The following is a 15059-nucleotide window of genomic DNA, read 5'->3' on the forward strand; positions in this document are numbered from 1 at the left end:
ACCAGACCCTGCACCAAGACTCAGCCTGATCTTGCCCCAGTGGCCAGGCCCTTGAGTGGGAATGCCAGGAATTGAGTCCAGCTTTTCCAGCCATCTGACTGTGGCCAGTTAGCCTCTTATGTTCTGTTTGCTTCTTTATAAAATGGGGATAATAACACTACTTATGTCGTAAGGTCCTCGTGAAGATTAAGTGAAATTATGCACGTAAACATCTCAGAACAATGCCTGGCACAGAAGGAACACCTGTGAGGTTAGCTATTAATTCATAGCCTAACCAGACTTACCCCACGTCTGCTCCCCTCCTCCTCTGGGCTCTGGCTTAGGCTCTGCCCTCATGCATGCCATCCTGCTCGGATACTGGGTCTCTGCACTTGGCTCTGCCTTGGCCTGCAAATAATAAATCTTAGCTCAAACGAGCTTTAGCAGAAAAGGACTTTGATTGACTCCAATAGCTGAATAATCTGTGTCCAGGTGAGGTGAAGCTTCATCTAGGGCTCCACTCTGATCCAAGGCCCCTTTTCTCTCTTGTTCTTTTGGAGGCTCCATCTCCCAGGCCTATGAGCGGGAGCAACCCTCATGCTTCCAAGATGGTCCCAGGAGCTCCCAAGATCCCTTTTCTTGGTGCAAATCTAGCAGGAAGTGATTCTCTGCTTCCTGTAAGTTTCAAGCTCAAATCCAGGAATAGTCTCCTGTAGCAGCCTGCCTTGGGCCATGTGCCCATATCTGAGCCAGTCACTAGGGCAAGGGGTTTAAGGAGATCAGAGTCCATTTCTGGAGAGGATGAGAGTGAAGTCGGCACCACCCAAAACATAGGGACCAGCTGTGGCGAAATTCTGAGCACTAGAAGGACAGGCTAGGAGGAATGGATGATGGGGAGAAAACCAACTAATATTCAGATGCCCTTTCCTCTAGGAGGCCTTCCCTAAGTCTTCCTCCTTCGGTTTCTATCACAGGAAACTCTGTAACTCTCCTCTCCTCTCTCCTCCTCATTTCTTTTCTTTTCTTTCTTTTTTTTGAGACGGAGTCTCACTCTGTCGCCCAGGCTGGAGTGCAGTGGCACAATCTTGGCTCACTGCAAGCTCTGCCACCCGGGTTCATGCCATTCTCCTGCCTCAGCCTCCCGAGTAGCTAGGACTACAGGTGCCCACCACCACGTCTGGCAAATTTTTTGTATTTTTAGTAGAGACAGAGTTTCACTGTGTTAGGATGGTCTCAATCTCCTGACCTCGTGATCCGCCTGCCTCGGCCTCCCAAAGTGCTGGAATTACAGGCGCGAGCCACCGCGCCTTGGCCCTCTTCATTTCTTTTTGCCTCTCTGCTTCCAGAGCAACATAGACTCCCTGTGGGCAGGAAATGGAATTGTTGATTTCCACTGTTTCCCCAGGGCCCGATTAGCTAGAGTCGAAAGAATGCACATCTCAAAACTATCTCCTGGTTCTTTTTCTACTTTCTTGCGTATTCTTTTTCTATTTTTTATGGTTTTTGAGATGGAATCTCACTCTGTCACCCAGGCTGGAGTACAGTGGCATGATCTCAGCTCACTGCAACCTCTGCCTCTTGGGTTCAAGCAATTCTCCTGCCTCAGCCTCCTGAGTAGCTGGGATTACAGGCATGTGCCACCATACCCAGCTAATCTTTGTATTTTTAGTAGAGATGGGGTTTCACCATGTTGGTCAGGCTGGTCTCAAACTCCTGACCTCATGATCCACTGGCCTTGGCCTCCCAAAGTGCTGGTGCATATTCTTTTTTTCTCTTTCCTGCTACTCCCTCTTGCTCTTCCCACCCCTAAACTACGTAGCCTCAAAGATCTTACCTGGCTGACTGATGAGCTTTCAAGATAGTTTCTGGAAGATGCCTCTAAATCTAAGCCTTCAAATCTCATCTCTGTTCTGAATTTCAGACCTGGAATTCTAACTGTCCACAATACATGGCTCCTCAATACATCTTCCATACGGTACAGTTGTTACTTTTCACCCGTAAGACCACACTTGGCGTCGTCTCCTGAAAACTAGTCCTCTCCTGACTCCCCTGCTTCTGTGAGTGATTCTGCAGTGGCCTGAGGTCATCCATTGCTTTGAAAGATCTCACACCAGGGTACATATGGAGATTTGACCCGGACGGTTGGACCTGTGCCTCACGATCAGGGTAGAAGCCTCTAGCTGTCTCATTTCTTTGTCCTCCTCTGTGGTGTGACACAGGTGCAGGAGGAGGTCCACAGACACAGAAGAGATGCTTTCCCTGTGCAGGGTTGCTGACAGTCTTGCCCGTAACTCCTGGCTCCTCCCCCTGCATGTACACATTCACTGCTCTGACCCTGAGTTGGACCCAGCTAGGAATTGTGACTTCAGTTACTAGTATTTCCTCTGAGCCTCTAGTCATGGCCAAGGGCTAATCTGTATATGAAAACCCACTTGAAAGAAATCCCAGAGCTGAAGAAAGAATTGAAACATACAGAGCGTTTCCTTGCTCAAGGGAGTGTGGACTTCAGCACTTTCACTGAGCAGAGGCTGCAGGTGACCACCTTGGCTCTCCCTGCAGGAGACAGCCCAGGGAAACTGAGCCTGAATTTGCTGCCATGTTTTGAGGACATTATCCACGCTAGTCTCTTTCATCTGGGCAGAGGTGGGTAATTTTCCTTAGAGTCAAGTAATAGAAAAAGTGTTGCTTCTTCCGAGAGCTGGTACATTGCCCTCTTGTGAATGAGAGCTACGTACGTGACCACAACACCCTTTCATTTGACCACTAAGAGACTGAAGGCCAATTCCGGATCAACTTTACAGCTGCCTAGGGTCTGCTATACCACCCATGGCATACTTTCTGTGGTCTGATGCTTTATTTTTTATTGTATTTTACTAATTTATGGCATGCATATCATATGAGCTGTCTCAAATCCTCCCCAGAATAAGGTGAGGAATATATTAATATTTAAAATAAAATAAACAAAATGTCAGTGTGTGTGTGTGTCTTAGGCTGGAAATTCCTTAAGGGCAGGGACCATGTCTGTTTATATAGCACCTGGCACAGTGTCAAATTGAGGCTTAACACATGAATTTTGATGAAGAGCAGAAAGAAGCTGCAGAGACTTAGGCCTCATGCTCCCACTGATAGTCATCCAGACCCTGTTTGCCAAGGTCCCCTTCCTCATGCTTGACGAATCCTTACCCCACTCCTGACCATACAGCTTCACTCCCCACAGTCTACCTGGTCCTCACCCAAGCTCATGCTCTCTCACAAGCCCAGCCACACCCAAATCTGCGCAGAGGTTCACCCCAATCACCCAGCCCACCCTTTCACCCACTGTCCCCGCCCTGCAAGCCCATCCCAGGCTGGGCAGCCGCATGTGGTGCTAGGAAATGCCACTGGCATTTGAGGCGTTTGAGGTGCTGTCCCCACACGTGCCTTGGCCCTGTGGGGGCCTCCAGCCAGGCAGGGACCCGGGAGAGGGAGGGAGAGGATAAGCCGCTTCGAAACTCCAGATGCAGCAGTTAAAAAGAGGACAGAGGCAATGATCCTTCAAATTGCCACATCTGTATAATCTGCCTTTTATTTTCTGCTTCATGAAGTTTTATTTCCTATTATTTATTCACCTCCCCGCCCTCCCCTCCCCTGCCTCTACTCCTCCTTAGCAGGCGACATGCTCAGATGGGTCCTGAGCCCTGGCCTGGGTCTGGGTCCACCCCCAACCCCTCCCTGGGGCTGGCTGCTGGGAGGAGGCACCTGCTCCCCGCTTCTCTGACTCCCTGTCTTCTACTTTCCCTTCCTTCCTTGGGACATTTGGGTACTGCATCCCCCCATCATTGTGTTTCAGCCTCTAAAGTCCCCTCCCTCCATCCTTGAAGTAGAGCTCTGAGAAAATGTGCATGGATCATGGGATCATGGAGGTGAGGCCTGTTCCTAAAGCCTGTATCACTGTCACCTCCCCCAGCAGTCCTAGAACTCACAGCCAGGTGGTGTCCCTGGCCCTCTCCTTTCCTCTGCTTGCCATTTCCCACTCTCCCCACCCTGGAACCTTCCCTCCCTTTTCTAGTTCTCCAACCTGTGGTTGGGGAGCTGGGCTGGTCCACCCTGGGTGCAAGGGGCTATCAAGATGGGAAGGAGGGGACCAGCCAGATGTGCAGGGAGGTGCAGCCTGTAGTGTGTTTTCAGACCCTGAGCACCCACTGCCCCCTTCCCCACCCAGGTGTAAGAACAAAGAAGCAACTCAGAGAGAGACGCAGGCCTTCTGGTCCTAGGCTTGCGGTCCGGTTAGATAGGTTTGGAGCAAGTCTGGAAGACGGTGGTTGGAAAGGGGTGAGAGGGTGTTTGGGAAAGGATGCTCATGATGTTTTATTTCTTCCTCGCCTAGCACCACCTTACTCCTCCCAGACACAGAAGCATAGGAGGCCAGGGGAGCAGCCTTTTTCCAGGAAGGCAGGTCGGACTTCAGGCTTGAGGGTTAGAGTTTGCAGTTGCTGTTCCTAGTGGCTGCTTCTTGGAGAAGACAGTGATCCCAGATAGAGGCCTGGGATGATCCTGAGGGACTTTGCAAATATTATCTGAAACCCAACAGTATTTTGTGTTTTATATGCAACCGTCTTCTGATCTTCACTTTCCTACTTTGCTCTATAGTTCTGTACAAGTCTCGTTTCTTAAGCTATTGTGTGTTTTTTTTTTTTTGTTTGTTTGCTTGCTTGTTTGTTTTTTTCCCCTTGGGAACTGGGAGGAGTCCTTTTGGGTTCATCTTGTTTTCTCCTGGTGCCTACCAAAGGGAAACGTTCATAGCAGGTAGTTCATGAAAGACTTCTGAATGAATGAATGAATGAATCAGCTAATGTAAGGGTTATAGCAGAATCCTCATGTCCCAGCCTATATTAACTGTGGCTAGCTGGCTCTCCTCTGGTTTCTGCCCCATCCTGGACTTTTTTGGAAGCCTGGCTTCAGCTCGGTGGCAAACTGAGACAGGAACCAAGCTCCCATCAGGGAGGGTGGGGCACCATAAGCCGCCCCACCCCCACCCCAAACACAGAGCAGATTCCAAATATGGAAATACGGTGTTTGCCTGATGGAAAATTACCGGGGATATCTGGGAGAAAGAGGGTTTCATATCTAAACCAGTCAGATGAGGCCCTCAATGCTTTTCACTGACCTGGGTCACTACTGCATCACAGTGTTAAGCTGCACATTTTTCTGGCTCAAGCCACGCATTTTACAGTTGAGGTAAGTGAGCAGTCTCCCGGGGTTGCCAGCAGGGAAGGGACAGAAATCCGGTCACAACCCTACACTCCAGGTCTGGGCTCTTTTAGCAACATCCCTCAGCCAATCTCTCCCAGGGGGAAAACAAAGGCAATGACCAGGGGCCACGTTATTATGATATGATAACTAGCAAAACTTTAATAACACCAACCAGTTCAGCCCCTAGAATAACAGACTGGGCAGACCCTTTTCCCCTGCCTCAGCAAAGAGGGTGTTTCTAGGGAAGAAACGGCTACACTTTGCAGGTAAACACTTTCATCGCCTTCATGGCGACAAGAGCTCCAGGCTTTGTTCCTCCCTTCTTTCTTCCTCCTTGTCTCTTTCTCGTCCTTGTTTTCCTTCGGTAGGGAAACGAGTTTCCATTCTGACCAAGCTCATCTGTTTTAAGGACAATTTCTTTTCTGCTGCAGTTAAGTCTTCTGGGTGCTCTCGTCTCCCCAGGGGGATGGCTATATGTGGGGGTACCAATGCTACCCACAGCTGGGGGCCTCCCCACTGGGTCCCTCTAGGGGGTGAGGACAGGGGAATGATGTGACTTCGGTGGGAGGATGAGAGGGCCTGGACTGTGAGGTCCCGATCTGTGCTCCTAGCAAGGGCTGTGGCTGTCAGTGAAGCTTGCTACCAGGCCCCCATCGCCAGCAAAAAAAGCAAACAAACATAAAACAAACAAAAAAGACAGTATTTACAAATGAACTTGTCTCTCATTGGGGCGGCTCTGGGCGTCTGGGTAGTAGGCGGATAAGCCTGCGCCGGCTCGGTTGTGTGCAGGAGCAGGAGCTCAGGCTCCTGAAACTGGGGGGGAGGGTGCCTTGTCTGGGGGAGGTGCCTTGGCTGTGGAAAAGGCAGGAGAGAGTCTGACGGGAAGAAGACCATGGAGGAGGAGGAGAAGTGGGGGGGTCTCGGAGGGGGTGGTGGGGGGAGGCGCGGTGGGGGGGTGTTGGCTTCATGCTGTTACTAGTTTGATTTATCCCTAATGAGTTCTCAGCACATGGCTGCTCCCGGCTCACTCCAGGGGCCAGCCGGCCCGCCCCAACTCTGCAGCAACAGCAGCAGCTCGCTCAGAAAAGAGCCAATTTCCACACTGCACAGTCTGCTTCACTCAGGGGGAAATCACATTTCCCTGGGAGAGCCGCAGGCGGCGCTTCCCTCCACAGCCTGGCCGGCTGCCACGGGGCACAGATGCCAAGGAGCTGGGTCCCCCACCTCCCCTTCTCTCCCCATCCAAAGCCCCTCTTGCTGCCTTCCAGGAGGCCTGAGTCCTTTCACTGTGCACCTTAGCCCCTGCTGCTTCTCAAGGATAGGGGAAAGAGTGAGGTCAGGGGAAGGAGACACCTGTCGGCCCTGCCTGCCTGCTCCAGCTTCTTCCAGGAAGGAGAACCAGGCACCCTCCTTCTATCTGAAGGGCATGGAGATGTGGGGATGGGGTTGATGACAGTGGTGTGTGCCTATGAGGGTGGGGACTCGTGGGGACAGGTGTCTGCCACCCAGGAGGTAATGACCTCCAGTGTCTGTGTCCCAGTGGTCCCCAAAGAGCCACAGGAGCTGTAGACAGTAATGAGAAGAGCAAGAAGCCAAGGAGAGGGCCATGGGGTGAGGGCGATAGGGAGAGGACAAAGGGGAGAGGGAGAAGAGGGGAGGGTGATGGGGAGAAGGTGATAGCGAGAGGGCACTGGAGAGCGGGTGGAGGGACGCTTCCTGGCATTTTGTGAGCACGGTCAGGGACTCCAAGCTCTCCCCAAACATTCCCTTTCTCTTTCCCTCATTCATAGCCCTGGAGACACAAATGTCTCTCAAACAGTAGGGAAAGGAATAATTGCTGTAGACTCAGCAGAAAAGGAAAAAGACTAGAAAACTAAAAGAAGTGAACAAAGGAAGGAAATAGAGGTGAGAGAGGGAGTTTCCTCCAAGAGAACCAGAGCCACGGTGGCTTGGCCACTTGGCGTCAGAAGGTAGCACAGCAGCCTGGGGCAGAGGAGCCACCAGCTCCTTTATGGAACATGGAAGGCTTTATGACCCTAAAGGTTAGAGAGGGGCTGCCAAAGGGCACCAGGAAGGGAGATTTAGGGCCAAGGATGGAGGGAAGTCTGCGATCAGCCTGGCACCGCCCTGCCTGGCCCCAGTGCTTCTTCTGTTGAGCTCTGGGCCTTGTTGTCCAGTCATGCTTTGCAGGGAGGGGCAGCAGAAGTCACTGTGCCCCAACTGGCCAAGTGACTTTTGCTCCTCCCTGCAAAGCAAGGGGTGTCTGAGGTCTCTCAGAAGCCTGGCCATGTCCAGATAATCTGAGGCCTGATGATAGGATGCAGATTAGGCCTTGGATTAGGGGTCAGGCTGTGGTCCCTGCTCCTCTGCTGACTCGCTGAATGACCTTGAAAAAGTCAAGTTATCTCTTGGTCTCAGATTCCCCAAGTGCAAAACAAAAGAGGCCAATGTTCAAAATCAGAGATGTAAATAGATGTGAATGGGCTTTGTATGGAAAAAGAAACTAAGCCTGTGTAGAGGGTTATTATCACTTCTGGGGCTGAGGCAGGGCAGAGATGCTGTTAAGCTGTGGGTGCAGGAGCTGCCTGTGAGGGAGCTGAATCCCCGCCCCAGCCTCCCTCAGCCTTGATTGATGGGGCTGACGCCCGTCGATGCCCAGGCCCAGTAATAATGACATTGAGGTCCGCAGTCCCCTTCCTCTAGTGCCCACCCCCAAAGAACAAGGAAGTGTGAATTACCTTAAAGAAGCCTCATGGTTTTTTTTTTTTTTGTTTTTTGTTTTGAGACAGAGTCTCGCTCTGTCACCCAGGCTAGAGTGCAGTGGCACGATCTCGGCTCACTGCAACCTCCGCCTCCCGGGTTCAAGTGATTCTCCTGCCTCAGCCTCCTTAGTAGCTGGGATTACAGGCATGTGCCAAAATGCCTGGCTAATTTTTGTATTTTTAGTAGAGACGGGTTTCATCACGTTGGCCAGGCTGGTCTCAGACTCCCGACCTCGTGATCCACCCGCCTCAGCCTCCCAAAGTGCTGGGATTACAGGCGTGAGCCACAGTGCCCGGCCAGGAAGCCTCATGTTGATATGGATGGGAAAGGTGTGTGTATTTTGAGTGGTAGAAGTGGGAGGATGGTGAGGGCAGGTGGGAGAGGGGAGATTTTAGCAAGAGCCTCACCCTCTCTGTCTTTCTGTTTCTATTTGGAGGCTCCTGCTTCCACTTCCAGTAGGTTTCACCAACTCCTCTTGCCTGAAGTTGTCACCAGGGTTGAGTGTGTTTGGCACCCAGAGGGCAGAAGATACATATTTCTTAGTCACAACTCATGGCAAGGATGTTGGAGAAGTGAGAGATGATGTGATAAGGGGAGGGGTTGGAAGTAGCCTGGGGGCTGACTTTGTAGGTGATGACTCCCAGTTCCACTGTCTCTACTCCTGGAACTTTGTGGTTAGAGGGTACAGGTCAGAGCAATTCTGTTCATCTGGTGGGCCCCAGGCAGGGTTCCAGCTGCCCCTTTTCCCAGCAAGAAACCCACTGCCCTGCCAGGGTTGGTTGGTCCACATGAATTTCCTGCGAGCTCCTAGCACCCTGGGCTGGCCTGGTCTGTGCTAGAACCTGAGGAGGAGGAGTGAGGGTAATGGACCAGGGAGAAGTTAAGAGTAACCTGCTTGGAAGCTCAGGTGGTCTCTCTACATGAGCAGTGAAAGGGATTATTCCAGGGGGAAGGGATAGGCCCTCAGTGCTCTCAATGCCTCAGGAATGTTTTGGGCCCATGCCTCATCCCCAATTCTCCTATCAATACACATATCACCCCCAGAGAACCCCTGGCTCCCCTGTACATAAAGCAATCCCCCTTCACCTGCGACCACTCACAGATGCTGCCCTCACTCCCCCAGGTGAAAGTGGCCCCTGGGCCAACCCACAAAGCCCCCTACGTGTCCTCCCTGTCCTTGTCATCACACCCTTCTTCATTGTGTCCCCCTATGTGCCAGCCTGACTCCTCCCAACACCACCCCAAATGCTGGGGCACTTTGAATTGTCTTTCTTTCACCCAATACATAAATGGCCCTATTTTCTGAGCCCGAAAAGGGCACCCATGGTTTGACCATGGGCAGAATATTGGATAGGTACTAGCCAAGGCCCGCTACATGGGGAACACATCCCCCACTCACCAAACACCCGCTCGGAGCAGAGGTTCCTGGCAAGCCCAGCTCACCTCAGGGAAAGAAAGGCAAGTTTTAAACCATGGTCACCTTAGCCAAAGCACAGCCCAAGCCCCTTCGTTGGTTGTGAGTCGGAAAGGGCCTGACAGGTGTACAGAGTGTCCCCAGAGGGGCTGTGGCTGTAAATGCAAGGGATGGCTCTATGGGCTCCTTCAGATGCTGTGCATCTGAAAGTGATTCGTGGGTAGGGAGCACTCGGGATCCCAGAGGTTTGAGGTCAGGAAGACTGTCAGATATCATGGATTGAGAGTCGCGCTGCAGAGGGAAGTCCTGCCATTGAGAAAACAGCCGCATCTCCGATCCCCTCAGAAGAGATGGATTTTCTTCCTGGGAGGGCTCCCCCCTGCCGTGTCATCCATGGCAGCATCCCTAACCTCCCTTTGGGAGGCCTAAGGAGGTAAGAGTCCTGTCTCCCAGCCTCTGTCCTCCCAGCCCTGGAGTCCCTGGGCCTCTTCCATCGGACTCAATCCCAGTGTTGTCTGTCCAGCTGTCCACATTCACCTGGGCATCCCAGCTGCAGGCCCCTGCCCCCTTGTTCCAGCTGGGTCTCACATGGACAGGGTCCATGTGGATACCAGACAGCCCCTTGGAGGGCAGAGCCCAAACTGTCACATTGCATTTCCCAAATTTCCTGGAGGGGGTTGGCCTAAAGTCCTAAGTCTCTATAGCTCCCTCACCTTGTCCTGGCCCCACCACACTGTACCTCTCCATTCGGTCAGGTCAAATCTTAAGCAAATCAAAAGAAATTAAATCCCCAGTGGCAGCCCCAGAACCTCCATTGGGTCTAGAATCCTTTGGCATCCCTGATGAGGACTCTGTGGTTTTGGGTACAAGTGTTGGGCTTAGAGTAAGAGGACTTGGTTGAATCTACTACTTCTTATCTTTGGCAAGTCATTTCATTTTTTTTCAAAGCCTCAGTTTCCTCATATGTAAAATGAAGCTGTGTGTAAAACAGGGTTAATTTCAACTTAAATTACATGAAGCCCTCCATATTGTGCCTTGCACACAAGAGAGCCCAGTCTTCTCTCTTCCTTCAGAGCTGTTTATGCAGGCTGTAGTCATAGCTATTCCCAGATCCTTCACTAACCCGCCCTGCTGATTCTCTGGCTTCCTGTTAATAACAGCAGCAACTCCTTGCGGGGAGTCTATGGCTGGCTTGACACTGTGCTATCCTCGCATTGACTCAGTGTCGAAGAACTTGGGATGAGTGAGGTACCCAGCATTCAACATGAATTAAAGGCAGAGGGAGAAGGCCAAGCCAGAGCTGTGGGGCATTAGATGGTCCCTTCCAACCCACGGCCCCAAAGTGAGTTTGTCGGCTACTCAGCTCTGATGTTCTTGGGAGAAAGCCCAGCCCCAAGGTGCCTCCTTCCCCAGCCAACCCCAAAGCCTGAGATGAAGAGCAATGGTTTATTGAGTCATGTGGTAATGGCAGGTTGTCTTTAAAAAAAAGAAAGAAGCATCAAGGAGAGAAGCCCCACATGGCAAAGAGAGACATTTCACTCAGAGGCCAAAGTCTGGGGGTGGAAAGAAGGAAGCTTGACTCAAACAAAGTTTCATTTACAGTATATACAGTCAGGCCTTGGGGGCAGGAGCTGCTGGGGAGCAGAGAGGGACCCTGTATTGTTGGCTTCAGGGGGTGCCTTGGGTCTCTTCAGTAGCTGGTGGGCGTGAGCTGCAGGAAGCACATTTGACTTGGCAGGAGCTGTCGGGAAGGGGAAGCGGGTTTCCTGCAATTCTGCCTCGCTCTGCCCTGGGTGAAGCCACACACCACGCCTCACCTCCCAGGCGCCCAGGCCCTGTGGAATGTCTGTTTTAAGCTGCCTGGGGCTGGTCCAGCTGACGGCAGCTGCTAAGGGGATGCCCCACTGCAGGAGGATCTGGGGTGGTGCTGTACCTTCACAGCAGCAGGCAAAAGAAGTCAGCTGACAGCCTGGTGGAATTTCTGAGGGACTCGCCCCAGCCTTCAGCCAGCCCATCCCCAAGAGGGAGGTGTAGAAAGAGCCAAGCAAATGGTGTGGAGTAAGAGGACAGTTAGAGCCACCGTGTGGGGCAGGCGGGAGGCTGAGGGAGGTGACTACTCCCTGGGTGGCTGGTGAGGAGAGCCTCAGCACCAGGCTGTGACTTGTGGGCTGCAGGGAAGTGCTTATGGTCCATAATTGCTAGAGTGGTGTTAATAATGGAGCCATGGAGGTGCCCTGTGTACCCCTTGGGCCCAGGCAGGAACCATTCGCCATCCCCCCAAGTTCCTTGGCTATTCCTTCTTCTCTCCTTTGGTGGGTACCAGCTGGGGGCTACGTTTCTTCTTCAATTCTGTCTTTTTCAGCATGGCATGGTTCTCTTTCCCTGGGACTCCTGCCCCTCATTAAGGAGTCTTGGAGGACAGTTTGGCCTTCTCCAAGGTCATCCTGTCTTTCATGGTTCATTAAATTAACCACACAGGGAGTGTGCCACAATGCTGGACTTGTGGTTATTTTTCATGTAATAAATAAAGATCCTTTGTGTGACTCTCTGGGGCCTGTCCCAGGCTGAGTCCTCCTGTTGCTCAGTCGCTCCCACTGTCCCCATGGTAACTACAGATGGTCAAAGGCCGTGGCAGTGGTGGGCGGTGCGCTCGGCCTTGATGTGGAACTGTAATAATATGGGGAACCTGGACACATTAAAAAAAAAATAACAACAACACTGCTGGTCAGAAAGGAAAATTGCACCATAGCCTTCCCTGCATCTGCTGACCTTTAAGACAACACAAGTTAATCATTCATTTCTCTGGCCTATCTGATCATCAAAGATTAACTCCTCTCCAGCCCTATTTCCTCCTTCTCTGGCCTCACCTTTGAGTTTCTGGCCAGAATGAGAACAGTGGCTTCTTGCCCCTTCCCCCTATGGCTGCTCTGACCTTCAACACCCTCGTTGCAGGGAGAGGGCAATAGAAAACAATTGTATGTGGAACCCCAAAGAATCAAGTGCACTGAGGGGTCATCGGGATCCTCCCTAGCCTTGCCCAAACAGTGCCAGGACAGAGAGCCTTCTCTCTTAAGACCCAGGGAGATTAGACTGCTGCGGGGTCAAAGGGGATCTGGGCTTGACGGCCCTTAAGGTGAGGCTCTGCACACCTGCAGGATAGGCAGCCTGGGGAGGCTCAGTGGGAAGGTGCCTGAACCCTGGTATGTCTCATTGCCCTCATCTTTTCTGGTTAAATTGAATGGAAAGGTGGGTTGGAGTTGAACTCATCTGGCAAACAGGGCCCAGGTCTGCCACCTTTCAAGTTATTTCTGGAATACAAGGAGGTAATGGGAGGAGTGGGGGTCTTGGGGAATGGATGGTTCCCAGCCTGCAATGGTGCCTGTGGGGTCGGCCATCCTTGGGTCACTGCTTCTGCCTGGCTCAGGTTTGCTCTGATACCCCCAAGGCCACCACTCAGGGAGGCTCTAGTGGGATCCCTCAAGTCCCCATTGGTGGGGTTTTGCTTTGCTGGAAAGCTTATCTTCCCAGTCCAGGACTCCAGGACAAGAGAGGGTTGAAGAGAAGCCTGAAAGCTCACTGAAGCTCACTCTATGGACTTTGACCCTCAATACTGCCAGCATCTCAGGCTAAATATGGGGAATGTGGTGGAACAAAGGATTTCTGTGTAAGGGTTTGGTGCTGAATCATGAGTATTTCGGAGCCACTTAGATGGTTAATGGGGGCAACAGGATGGCATTCTTGAAATGGGCTCCCAGGAAGGAGAGCAGTTGCATTCTGGCGGGTTCCCCGGCGTCAGTGTCTGCACTGTGGGACTGTAAGCCGTGGAGGCAGGAGGTCCTCTCTTAGGCTTTTCTCAAGTCCTCCCCTGCCCTCCCCTTCAAGGCCTGAGCCCTGAATCTCACACAAAACAAAGATTTAAAAGACACGGCCTTAAGAAGCAGGAGGGAAACCAATGCCTGGGAGCCTCTGGACTTCTGCCCTCTTTCCCCAAACAACCAGGTACACTGCCCTCCTGCTGCCTTCTTCCATTACAAACAACACCACCTCCCAGGCTGTCTGTATAATCTGAGGCCTCCCAGCTTTCAGGTAACCTTTGACCCACCCTTGCCCCCCACCACACCATCCATCCTGCCCAGCAAAGGCCTGGGCGGCCCCAGGGACTTACTCAGCAAGCTGGAGTTGGGGAAGCGCCAGGCCTCGCTGTAGGAGGAGTAGGGGGTGTGGCCATAGGCATTGCCAGTGTATTCACTTCCTGTTGGAGGCACACAGGGGAGAGGCCTGTGAGGTGAAGGGCACCAGTGCAGGGCTGGGGTGTGGGGAGGTCTGCAGGGCTGGCAATGGGCAAGCTCAGGAATGGTGGGGGAGACAGTTGGAGCCATGGCAGGGACAGTGGAGCTCAGAAGGTCCCTCTATCATCCCTTTTGGAACCCATCGGTCTGGGTAATTTGGGGCAGTGTCCTTTTCCGTAGGTACTGGAGGCACTGGTTTGACACACTACAGCCCTCCCAGGAGGCCCAGAAGGTAGATGTTATAACTACCCCCATTTTCCAGATGAAGAAACTGAGGCTCTGGGATCTGCGGAAGCTCCCAGAGCTGGAGGGTTTGGTGGAGTTAGGAAACCGTGCTGTGACTCTAGGGCCCAGGGACTAACTGCTCGTTCTCCTGCCTGGACCTTCTGCAGGAGGGCTCTTCTGGGAGGGCCCCACAGCAGGGGTATGGGGTTAGGCGCCAAAGAGGAAATCTGTGTATATGAACCTTTTAGCCTCCGTAGGTATGAGTATGTGTGTATGCATGGGGGGCTGAGGGGAGGTGTGAGGGTTAAGGATGGGACAGGAGGGAGAGACCCAGAGGGCACCCACCTCCCGGGAAGCTGCGTCCTGGGACTTGGAGTAGTTTGTTGTTCCATCCTGAGTCTGCCACTTTAAGCAAACTCAATGTATAAATTTACGCAAAGTAAATCAGATCACCTCCTTCTATTAATAGATGCTTGACTTTTCCAAAGGAATTATTTACAGATGAAATTAGTTAAGAATTCCCTGACATAACAAAAACAAAGTCAAGCTGACCACCACAGCTACTACCGGTGCTTGGTGTAGAGCTTAAAGTTTGTAAAGCACTTTCCCACATATTATGATCTTTTATTCTCACAACTACCCTATGAGGTACTCATGGATACCAATTTATAGAAAAGGAAACTGGAGTGCAGCATGATTAAGTAGTTTGCCTCAAATCACATTGTTGTTAAATGTCAGAGTAGAACTCGACCTTAGGGCTCTTGACTCTAAATTGCCGATAATCCCTTTATTCACTTACAAGATAATTCCATTTACAAAACTAGATTCCTGCCAATCCTGAGACTCAATGAATGTCCGCCCAGCCTTTCAGAAAGTCACCTAGGATTGTGAGCAACGTGGTTCTGAGTCTCCTTCTCAGACTCTCTGGAGGGGTTGCTTGAAACTCCCTGACTCTGGAACTGACCTGTCTAGAGTCAAATCCTTACTTCCCATTTCCTGGTTCTGTAACCTTGGACAAGTCACTTAGCCTCTCTGAGTGAGTGACTTACAGGTGAGCCTTGGTTTCCTCATCTATAAAGTGGGCTAAATAATTATCCCTATCTCATTTGGTTTAATGAGAATTACATGAGAAAATATGTATTAAATGCTTAGCACCA

The 15059-nt window shown here is 51.7% G+C and overlaps 1 protein-coding gene across 5 annotated transcripts in view; it reads right to left on the minus strand.

Annotated features, from left to right (window-relative positions):
* Nucleotides 1–7999: 7999 nt before the first annotated feature.
* The window catches only part of PAX8 (paired box 8), a 63663-nt gene continuing 56603 nt past the window's right edge, over nt 8000–15059 (minus strand). For 4 of the 5 annotated variants that reach the window (XM_023194931.3, XM_023194930.3, XM_023194929.3 and 1 more), the window contains 2 exons: nt 13554–13640; nt 8000–12074 (listed from right to left, as the gene is read on the minus strand). In XM_023194931.3, the coding sequence (XP_023050699.1) occupies nt 13554–13640 (87 nt within the window). In that variant the 3' untranslated portion in view covers nt 8000–12074. The remainder of the gene's footprint in view (nt 12075–13553; nt 13641–15059) is intronic. The other variant, XM_023194927.3, reaches the window with a different exon arrangement.

This window comes from Piliocolobus tephrosceles, chromosome 15, assembly GCF_002776525.5.
Source record: "Piliocolobus tephrosceles isolate RC106 chromosome 15, ASM277652v3, whole genome shotgun sequence".
Lineage (NCBI taxonomy): Eukaryota > Metazoa > Chordata > Mammalia > Primates > Cercopithecidae > Piliocolobus > Piliocolobus tephrosceles.